Source organism: Schistosoma haematobium, chromosome 1 (assembly GCF_000699445.3).
Source record: "Schistosoma haematobium chromosome 1, whole genome shotgun sequence".
In the NCBI taxonomy this organism is placed as follows: Eukaryota; Metazoa; Platyhelminthes; class Trematoda; order Strigeidida; family Schistosomatidae; genus Schistosoma; species Schistosoma haematobium.
Window position 1 is genome coordinate 45209022 of NC_067196.1, and position 11081 is coordinate 45220102.

The 11081-nt window shown below is 37.5% G+C and overlaps 1 protein-coding gene across 2 annotated transcripts; it reads left to right on the forward strand.

The window, feature by feature from the left end:
* Positions 1-6599: 6599 nt before the first annotated feature.
* Positions 6600-10132, forward strand: MRPL48_1 (39S ribosomal protein L48, mitochondrial; the record flags this gene model as incomplete). 2 transcript variants are annotated; one of them, XM_012943205.3, is made up of 7 exons in its annotated part: positions 7734-7765; positions 8807-8878; positions 8916-8964; positions 9007-9137; positions 9175-9277; positions 9322-9411; positions 9456-10132. In XM_012943205.3, the coding sequence occupies 7 exons, from the start codon at positions 7734-7736 to the stop codon at positions 9540-9542; spliced, it is 564 nt and encodes a 187-aa protein (XP_012798659.2). In that variant the 3' UTR covers positions 9543-10132. The 2 variants fall into 2 exon arrangements, with proteins under 2 accessions (XP_051074204.1, XP_012798659.2); XM_051208803.1 differs by having other exon boundaries at positions 6600-8878.
* Positions 10133-11081: the final 949 nt, after the last annotated feature.

Sequence of the window (11081 nt, forward strand, 5' to 3'; positions counted from 1 at the left end):
TCAGATTTTCAATTAAAATTGATCACATGCTGAAGATTTATAGAGGATTGACCTCTGATTTCAAAAAGCTTGCATATATTAAACCGTAACTACGTTAGGCGACTGATCCAAATGATCTGTCTTGAACTTAATGTTCGGTAGATTAATTTTCTTTTGAGTTTTACCAGAACTATTAGTCGGCTGTGGTTTTGCCTCAGCTTACTATTCGGTTTCCCAGTTTTTCACGTCAACGTTAGCCAACTAATCCAGATGAAATTTGAAATCAACCCATACGGAGGGCACACCAACAATGACCTTAACTGACTTTCTGATTTAAACTAAAAATTATACCGAAATCAGCACTGATTCGATATTGATATTTATAAACACAAAATACTTGTACTACTTGTAGGTTAAACTATTAATCAACAGCTATTACTACACCTTACAACGACTTAATAAAATATCTCTACATGGAATCATTCTTAATTGTCATAATCTCACTTTGTTGAACTATTAATCTTCATGTGGATTTCTATTTTTCGCGTTTTTGGAATAAAAGCAAACATTTCGAAAATACTCTATGAAATTTCTCTCGGCCAGTTGCTGCCGCCCCTTTCTGATTTATCTTTCAGCTTGTCAGCACCGGGAGGATTATTATCATTCTTCTGGTAACCTCCAAGGCGCGACAATCCCACTAAATTTGTTATCGAATTAACGTCACGCTGATTCTGGTGTGAGAGTTGTGTTGTGGTACAGGTCCTAACCACACAATCCTCAAAGCTAAACACGAGGCAACTGGGAAAATAGATATTCAACATTTGATGCGGGGAAAATCAAAACGACGGAGAAGGCGAGAAGAAAAAAGTCAATTGAATCTAACTGAGTGGCATGGCTCAGCCTCACAGGCATGGTCGCTCTATATGACTTGCTTTCACTCATACTAAATGTATTTTTCTATCTCCAGAATGAATGTGTTCTCCGTTATATATTGGTAATTGTTGCGATCCGACAAGTCAGTGTAGGGAGTGATGTGACTCCTTCGTAAGAACTTATAGATTAGGCAGATAAAACATGAAAAATCTACAATTTTACGATTGGTCGCAAGTGGAAGGTTGACATCATCCATTTTCAGTTTGAAAAGGACAGGAGGCTTGATGGCCTGTGTTAGTCCTGGCAATGGTGGTCTCTCAGCTGATACAACTTTTTTTGATAGAGTCGACAGATGGAGCCTCAGACACGTGCTGAGGTAATGAATTCCACTCGTTGATGATTTGATGGGAAAGTCAATAGTCGGCTGACAAGTAATTTGTTCTGAGCTGGTGAATGTTTTGGAGTGTCCTCATAAATTCTCTGCTTTGGAAGACACGAAAAATGAGGGCATATCAGGTGCAAATTTAGCACTAAGCAATTTGAAAACTGTAGTCGAGTCGCCTCTAGTTCTGCGATATGACAACGGGAATATGTTTAGCTTGGCCAGTCAAGCATCATAAGGAAGCTCTGCTATTGCGGGAATCAGCTTAGTTGCTGTTTACCGAACATTTCCAAAAGTTCACTGCCTTTTTAAGCGGGAAATAAACGCTAGTATGCAGTACTCAATTTTAGGGCGTACAAACACTGTATATAAAGTCAAAAACGTCTTAGCGTCGACATGCCTGAAAGCCCTACGTATTGACCATAAAGTTCTAAAAACCTTTGGCGGCTATTGCACAGCAGTGTGCAGTAGTCTTTAGGTCTTGGCTAACGATGACTCCTAAGTCATTGTGTCTGGACGACAGGTAGCTCAGTGTTATTCATGGTGTATGTATCTGTACCTTGATGACTGATATGCATCACAACACAACTGGAAGTATTTATCGACAACTACCAGGTTTGAGACCATTCAGATAATTCCTTCAGGTCATTTTGGAGTTCTGAGCTATCACCCTTACGTCGTATCATTCTCTATACCTTGACATCGTCAGCATATAGCAAGACCGATGATGATAAGAGACGAGGAAGGTCATTTACATACAAGAGGAATAGCACTGTCCCCCAAACTGCACCCTGACGCACTCCCCTGAGCACAGTTTCCCAGCCAGATAACTTTGAGTTCACCCGTACTCTTTGTGGGCGCCCAACTAGGAAGTATTTTATCCATATCAGTAGATTGTCCACAATTCCGACATCTCTCAGCTTATATAACAGCCGGATGTGTGGAACATTGTAAAAAGCTTTGCTGAAATCAATGTAGACTACGTCTACATGTAACTTTTGGTCCTTAAGAGCACACCAGCTTTCACAAGCAATTAATAAGCTAGTGAGACAAGAATAACCTATTCTGAAACCGTGCTGCTTCTCCGAAAGGATCCGGTATTCATCGAGATACTTAAACAGCTCCTTGCGAATAATCTTTTCTAAAATTTTAACAACCACACTAGTTAAGCTAACGGGTCGGTAATTCTCAGATGTATGTTTCGTAACTGTTTTGAAGGCGTTCTTTCAGTCTTTTGGTAAACGATCCTGTGTTACGGATATATTAAAGCATATACTTAAAAGGTTCTCAACGAAGTTAGCTAATTCCTCTAGTAGCCTAGAATGCAATTCATTGAGCCCCATGGATTTACCTATGTCAAGCTTATTTAGCAGATCAAAGACATCGAGTTCTTTAATGGCCACGCTATCCAGTGTATGTGTGGGGGGATTTGTGTGCGATGATGTGATGGGTGCTCCTATGGTATATACATTGCTAAAGTAGTTCGAGAACACTTGAGCCTTGCCAAAGTCGTCCTCCACTAATGATGCGGCAGTACTGTCTCCCCATAGTGCAGGAATATTTTTTCTTCTTTTTGTCCTTTGGTTTATATACGAATACAAACTTTTGGGACATTCTATGGGTTTCTCGACAATTTTCTCTTCGTACAATCTTCTAAACTTACGGAGGGTTGAGGCACAGGTATTCCGAGCTTTTCGATACTGAGATTTTGTCTCACCAGTCCCCAGTGACCTAAGTTTATCCCACATTTTTCTTCTCTTACAGAGAAGGATGCGGACCTCCCTACTGAACCGTGGTGGGGAGTTTCTCGGCCCCCTTGGTTTATTCTAAGGGATGTGGGGTGTGATAACTTTTAAGTATGAATTTCGAAATGCGTACCAAGCCGTTTCAATTGAGGACTCTGGGTCTATTGTCCAATCTACTTACGATGCTGAGTGCATGACATCTGGTATGTTTGCTTTCCAGACGTTAGGTCTGGATTGGGCTGATGCGTGTTCGTGATTGACAGTTATATGGAAGTCAAAACTTAAAACTGCGTGATCACTTTTACTGAGTGGTGACATGTAATGAAGGTTCGCAACGTCATCCTCATAGTGAGTCAGTATAAGATCTAGTAAGGATGATTCAGAGTCCGGGTCGAACCTAGTCGCTTCTTTCACATGTTGCACTAGGGCACATGTGATAACCGCATCAACTAGTTCCTGCTTGAAGGAAGTATTTGACGATTCATTCCGCAAATCTTCCCAGTCTACCATAGGTGCATTAAAGTCCCCTAGGATTAGACAACGACCACTTTGAGACCAAGTATTGAGACTGCTTAACAGGATCTCATTTGCCTCATAGCTTGAACTGCGATAGACCAAGCCAATCAGCAGCTCTTGTCCCTTGCATTTCAAGCGGCAACTAACTAATTCACACGTCCCACTCTCATGGGATACACTATCGATAATGGCAAATGGGGTAGCATTCTTAATGAATAGAGCTACTCCGCCTCCTTTACGCTTTTGTGCTCTGTCGGCCCTTACTAACGTAAAACCCCCGAAATCAAGTTCCATACTATTACAAACTGTGTAAGCCAGGTTTCTGTTACTGCGATTATGTCTGGCTATGTAGAGTCAATCTGTACACCTAGTTCCGATTGCTTATTGAGTAAGCTTCGGGCATTATTGTAGCAGATCCGAAGCCATTTTAAGTGGCTTCGGCATCATTTTCTATTGAAGCCTTACAACCCGAAAATTTAAAATTTTCAGGTCCTTTTCCCCAGCGTCTAACCTAAGTTGTAGTTCTTTTTCGGCTTCCCGTCTAATTACGCGGTCTACCAACGGCAAGTCCTCACGAATAAAAACTCCCGAACCCTTTAATTTGTGTCCATTCTGTAAATATAAGTCGTGTTTTTTCGAAGATTTGAATACTACTTTAAGCAGTCTGTATTGATTTGGCTTCAAGTTCGCTAGACTACCTGGTCTAGACACCTATACCAAGGTGACTCCGGAGATATTTTGAAGTACAAGTTGATTAAGTAGCTGTTTTATCAGCACAATGTCATTCTCAAAATGAGTTTTCGGTTTGGAGCTTTCACTCTATGATTCTATGAAAAATAACTGATCTGTCATTGTGATCAGCCTTCGATTTCTCGACTACTTTTATGGGGGCAGGATTCCCTTTTATATCATTATGTTATTTCTTCCTTACAACCTGCGCCCATTCGTCGACGTTGCTTGGAGAAGCAACCACAGTCGCGTCAAACATACTATAGGATGCTGGACGATTTTCTACGACTTTTGAGGTCAGGTTATTTTTCCCGCTAGAAACCGATCGAGCCTTGTGATTGTGGCTTCTAGGCGTTTTCTTTTGGATATCATTTAGAAGACGGCGGACAGAAGAAACTTCTTTTCTTGAGTTTTTAGTTAAGACAGACCTCTTTGAAGATTGTTTTTTCTCTTTCGGTCGGTGTGAGTCAGCTGTTTTAGAACTCACCTGAGCTTGCTTTACACCAATTTGCGTGTCGACAGAGCGAGTACTGTCCGATGCGTGCTGACCTCGCTTTCCGAAACACTTTTTCGCAGCATTTACCAACGAGATGGCCTCGGTTAGAGAGCTGTTTGCATCCGAACAGCACTGCTGACAAAGCCATACTATACCGTTTTTACTGAACCGTTTAAAAGCCGCAGGCGTTAAATTCGTGCAAACTTCGTGGTACCAGACTTTGCACTCATCGCACTGCATGCCACTTTCAACGGGATAACGAAAACCCGGACGTTGGCTATTACCTTTTTTGCACTGTCCTGTCATTAAACAAGGGTCTATTTCTTTAAAAAAACTAGACGCAATAACACTCAGAGACAAAAATGATCTACGAAAAAAATGTGAAAAGCTGTGGATTGTTAGAACCAAAAGTACTAACAGATACAATCGAAAACCAAGTACTCAAAAGTACCGACGACAAGCCACTTTAGAAACAGAAACGTCACTCTAATCGAATACTTTAACTGAAATAAATTCAATTAAAGTGAAGACAGTAGTCTTGATACGTAATAAACGATCAAAACAATAGAACTTACTCAGCGAGGAAAAATTCTATTGTCCTTTTAATTAGCGCGCTTTTTACCTTGACTTCTCAAAGGTTTTCGATAGGGCCAACCATATATGTCTTGCCAGTAAGCTCAAACGATTTGGTATCAGACGGCAGAACAATTAACTTTAACACTTCAAAGTGTAAAGAAGTCCTTCTGAGGCATGCTACAGACTACAACCACAACTTAGGCAACTCCCCTCTTGAGGTATCTCAAGTTGAAAAAATATCTAGTTGTGTTGGTGCCCTATGATTTGAAGTCTTACGCTAACTGCGATAAAAGTGCCTTACGAGCAAACTTTGCACTGATAACGTTGAAGCGCATTTTTGGCCAGTTCTACAGAAGGACTTTCCACATAATCTTCAACAGTTTTATTAGTCCCATTTAGAGTACGGAACCAGCATTTACTCCCCCACTCCAAGAGATAAGGACACTGTGGAACATACTAACGGCGAGCCGTGAAATCAGCTCGAGGACTAAAATTCAAGCCTTATAAAGAGCACCTCCAATCACTAGACCTTTACCCATTGGAGTAAAGGCGTCTTAGAGGTGGCCTTTTAATGACTTACAGTATCCTAATATAGTCCACCAATGCAGATGATCTTTATCGGATGATTGGAGGTCTACTCGAGTTGGACGCGATTGGTGTGACAAAAAAGCTAACTCAGAAGTCACACCCCGCGGTCAGCATCTAGTGTGGGTTAATCCCTCGACATATCGAAGTGCTATGGCTGCTTCGAAGACCGTATAACACAGAGGACGTGGTTACAAAAATATTTTGGTTAAGGTAGATACAAGCGAAAGTAAGACCACCGCCGCATGGGCCAGTCCACGGCACACGATTAACTGATGCGCGTTGGTTATCCTTGACCTTGATAGGGATCGATGACTTGTTCGATATTTAGTGACACAAACTCTCGAATGATTTGACTAGGGCTCAGTGACATTCCAGTTGCCCTACACTAAATACTTCTGGTCATCCCGTCAAACACTTACTTAAGCTTAGTCCCAACATAAAAATTAGGGATAACAACAAGAAACTGGAGGCACAATTCAGCAAAACGGACCCTCTACCCTTTAAGAGTTGTCAAATGTTGGAATTCGCAGCCGGCTGAGCTAGTCCATATAACTACTTAGGAGATATTTAAGAGAATATTTAACATATTCCCAAGGACTATGGACAGTATCTTACTATGGTTTGCCACCTTTTTTTTAATTTTTCCTCTCTTGTTGGTAAAAAAATCACATTCCTGCCTGAAGGTATCTCTGATCCACTGTTGCTAGATACGAAAGCCCGTTAAGCGAAAGCTTCTGTTCCACCCAGGACCGTATGAACAATTTGAGCCATTTAGTGTTGAATACCTATAAAATCATGTATTTTAAAGATATTCAAGACATCAAAAACTACTTGAGATATAATATTTTCATAATTATATTTGACAAGATATTCATAGATATTTTAAAAGATTTAAATGGGGATTGAACTATATTGCGCAGAGTTTGTAGGTAGTGTTACGAATCATCATTGGTTGTTCATGTTATGTTGAACATTTTGTCATTAGTGGACTAAATGTTTTTGTAATCTAGAAATTTATTGTCATTTCCAAATATATATAATTTATGAGTCACAAATCCATAAACCATCAGCGGTCAACTTAAGTGTCTTTCTAATGCTACTCTCTAGAGAAGGATTTCATTTTTTTGTGAAGATTTTACTTCAATATTAGCTCATCTCCAAACTTACTCTATGTTTCTCTGTCCATAGAACGTTTCTGCTTTGTTATCGCGATTGAAGTTGCGAGCGGAGTTAGTTCGACGCTGACATAGGACTACAATATATTTGTATTGTGTTAAGTTTAATGACTATGTATGTGGGGTGTCTTTTATGAAGCTTGCTATCTAGACTTTATTGTGCTTATTTTCTAGGAGTGTAAATAAATCAAACTACTGAGATCATGAATTTTGTGCTTATGCCTAACGAATATGGTTCTTGTCGACGGCTGACAATTATTCACACTGGTTTAAATCTTTGCTTATCATTTGAGTCTAGTAGTGCCTTTATCTCATGTTGGTTTTCTGAACAACGAAATCCTCACGTCGTTAGTTTTTCTTACAAAGTAGTCCTGTGTCGGTCCATTTATGCTATGTCTTTGCAACGCCAAAAGATCTGATGGTATAATTACAAACAGGAAATGTTTGTATCGTCGCTATTGTTAAATGAAATTGATGTCATCAATTTCTCCCAATCTGTTCGTGTACGGCTGCTACTAGGCTTTTGTTTAAGTTTAAGACATTTGTGTTTCTCACTAAAGGGTCGGTTTTCAACTCATATCATCTGAAGGTTAATATATCACAGCTAATAATACTCATGCGACCCATTCTTTCTGTTAGTAATTTTCAAGTTATTGCCGTAGCTTACTATAAATATGTCATATTTCAACTATTTTCAAAGAACAGCGTACGTTATTGTATTCTTACAATTTGATGCATGTCCCAACAATATTTATCAGATGCTGTTTTAACTTATTTATTATTTTTAAACGGTATCATCTTGTTTTGTCTTAACTGCAGTGAAAAGTTATTTCATCACACCACTTAGCATAGACTAATTGGATTTTATTTACCCATATCTTCAGATCATTGGTTCATAAACGACAAGTGGATATATTTTTGGTGCTGATAAATCCGTTCGTTAGTAAATGTATACTAAATTCTTAACTTACTCTCGTCTCCGGCTAGTCCATCAGCGTTAGAAGCAACTGAGAGTATTAGAATGCTGTACTGTTTCTTCCATGTTTTTAACATGCGTACAGAAACTCGTAAGTGGATGGTTACACATAATTTACTCAAACGTCGTGATGCATTTAGAAATATGAATTTCTCTTTGATAATCACTTTTAAGGGATAGATCGTTTGTCAGTTGATTAACTTACTGACTTATATTGGGCAGGTGACAGTTCCGTTTAGTGGAAATGCTGATAGAATGTAGTCTTTTGATCGCCTTGACCATCAATTCAGTATATATGAAATACATCCCTCTGGATGTATAATTTTGTTTCAAAACTGGTCTACGTCAACATCGAATGATAGGGAGTAAAGTAGTTGAGCGAATCAACCAATTCACTTATCTTGGTAGCCTCATAAACTGTTTTGTATTAGTGTGTGGTAAAATCCTAGCACGGATCCAAAGGTTTTTATCGGTCTTTACTGGCTTAAGTCACTTTTAGCATAAGCGAGATTTGTTCGCCAACCAAAGACAGAGTATAATACACTGCAGCTTGTTCAATTCTACGAAAAAAAAATGCATCACCATCTTTTTTTCATTTCCATACTCCATTTTTACTCCCCGTGATGTTGAACATCGTAGCGGCTTACGTGTTTACTTAATTACTTCAGGTATGGTTTCCTGTTTTTGTCACACCAAAGTTTCTTTATGTATATTTGTAGAGTATACTACGGGTTTTTTTCTGTTTTGTACATACTATTCCTTTCCCTCTAGATTGGACAGTAAAGTCATGCAGTCATTTAGGTGTATACTCACGAAAGGGATTCCATTGCAAATTGCCTATCGGTAAGACTTGATTATCACTTAGCTTCCACACATATAGATATCGAAGTTATGGTATCAGATTAAAAAGTTTTGATCCACCTTATTTGGTAAGTACAGTTCCTGATGAAGTATGTATTTAGGTGAATTAGTCTGTCAAACCACCTATTCATATTTATCAAAGTGTGCAGTTTGATGTAAGAGGACATAACTACGTGCAGCTAGAGAAGTTCACTTCATACATTCACAAGTTTTTCATCAATTGTGGTTATGAAGTTGAAAAGTTTGTACTACTTTTCAATCACTTAATTTTAAATTAGTTTTCCACTGCCTCCCAGCAAGAAGCTCTATCGACTGTATCATACTAATTCGACAAATATCCGGTCAGATTTCGAAATATCTGAATTTCGAAGAATATATAGAGTATCACTACTTATTTCTGCTTAATTTTCTTGTGGTTTCTTCAGATATCGGGTGTGAGAGCTGTTCAGTTACCAATATTATTAGATCTGATCTACCAGAATTTATCTTCAGGGATTAACATTCATATCGGAAAGGTATCGTTTGATTATTAAAGCTAATAAGTTATAATTTATTACAGACGGATACTTCCTTAGATGAAAATCGTTTCGTTCCACAACTTGAAAAAGAAGCATTGGAAAAGGAACTGTCGAAACTCAAATTTTAAAAATTTCCTGATTTTTGGCATTTTGTACACAAATTCAACTAGTTTTTAAGCATTGACATTTCTGTTTATTGTTCTATTCGATCGAGATCTTAAGGTACATAAAAAGCTTCCATGTCAGGAATTCGATTATGGTGAAAAATGTCCGTATAAATAAGGCGTAAAATATCCATCTATCATTAATACTTTTCCATAATTCTCATGTAATAAAGAGTAACTTTTGAGTTCATCTCCCTAAATCTTTTATTACATTTTGCAAGTAACGATTAAGCGTTGATTCACTGTATGATTACATTACTATATTTCCTAACTTAAGCAATAGAAGCCATTCATATATTCATCTTTAACATATGCTGTTAGTAAGAAGCGAATAATAAACCACCAATTTAGTTATATTTGCTCATCAAAGTAGTTTATTTAGTTGATATTATAAATTGTATATGTACATTAAGTTGTTAATTATGTAACGTTAAGTATTATTCAGTTCATTGTATTCACACACGACTAGTGATTAGATAGGTAAATCAGATATCATTTGGTGTATATATAGTTTTGCATTTATTTTTGATGGATAATAAAGTTTTTATCTTTGGTCTTTATTTTTTCCCTTGCATTGGGCCATGTTCGTATTTGTTCAACTATGACAAGTAGAAAGTCTCATTCTTTCTGGAGTTACGAAAAATAACCATATTAGTGTTTTGTCAATTTACAACATATCCGAAAAAGAAATTGAACATATGAAATATTTTAATAATTCTATGAATTCAAACACACTGAGTTAATGATCCAGTTTCGCTATGAGTTATCTATTTTGAAATGTTAAGTGGTAAATTTTCTTACATCAACTTGAACTTTCGTGTCATAAACCTGACTTAATCATCCAGAGTATGTATAAAAATAATTGTTTTTTTCTAATTTCAAGGCGCGATTAGAGAAAATACAAGACTAGGCGTATATTAACGAGAAAATGTCTAAAATTTATAATGATTTGGAGTCTATGATTAGAGACTAAGTAACAAGGTTCAGAAAATCGGTTGTCATAGTATAGATATCTTTCCCATTCATCTTAGGATTGGTAGACTATAAAAAACTCGACACTTCTCTAATTTAGCATATAAAGCAATATCTACTGTTTCCTGTGATCTTCACCCAGTAGTCGCATTTAAGTATAATAATCATCTAGTCTACCGAAGTTGTTTCTCAAGTGAAAATTGCACAATGTACTCATACTATTGTTTACCTAATTTATTACTCGCAAAGTAAATGAAGTGTCAGTGATAATTGGGTAAAAAAATACCCACGTAGTTTGAATATTAATATTTGCCACAGAAATTTAAATTACGTTTACCTCATAGAGCTTCAATCTTTCTATTATTTCATACACATAGTTCCCTTTATCATTTTGAAAAGAGCAAGAACAAACATTCTAGCAGAATAGCATGAATTCATTTTTATTTCGTTGGTTCTCGTCAGCTGCTTACAACCTGTGATATTTAAAATCATAATTAATGGATTTAAATTACTTACATAAAAGAGTTTGAT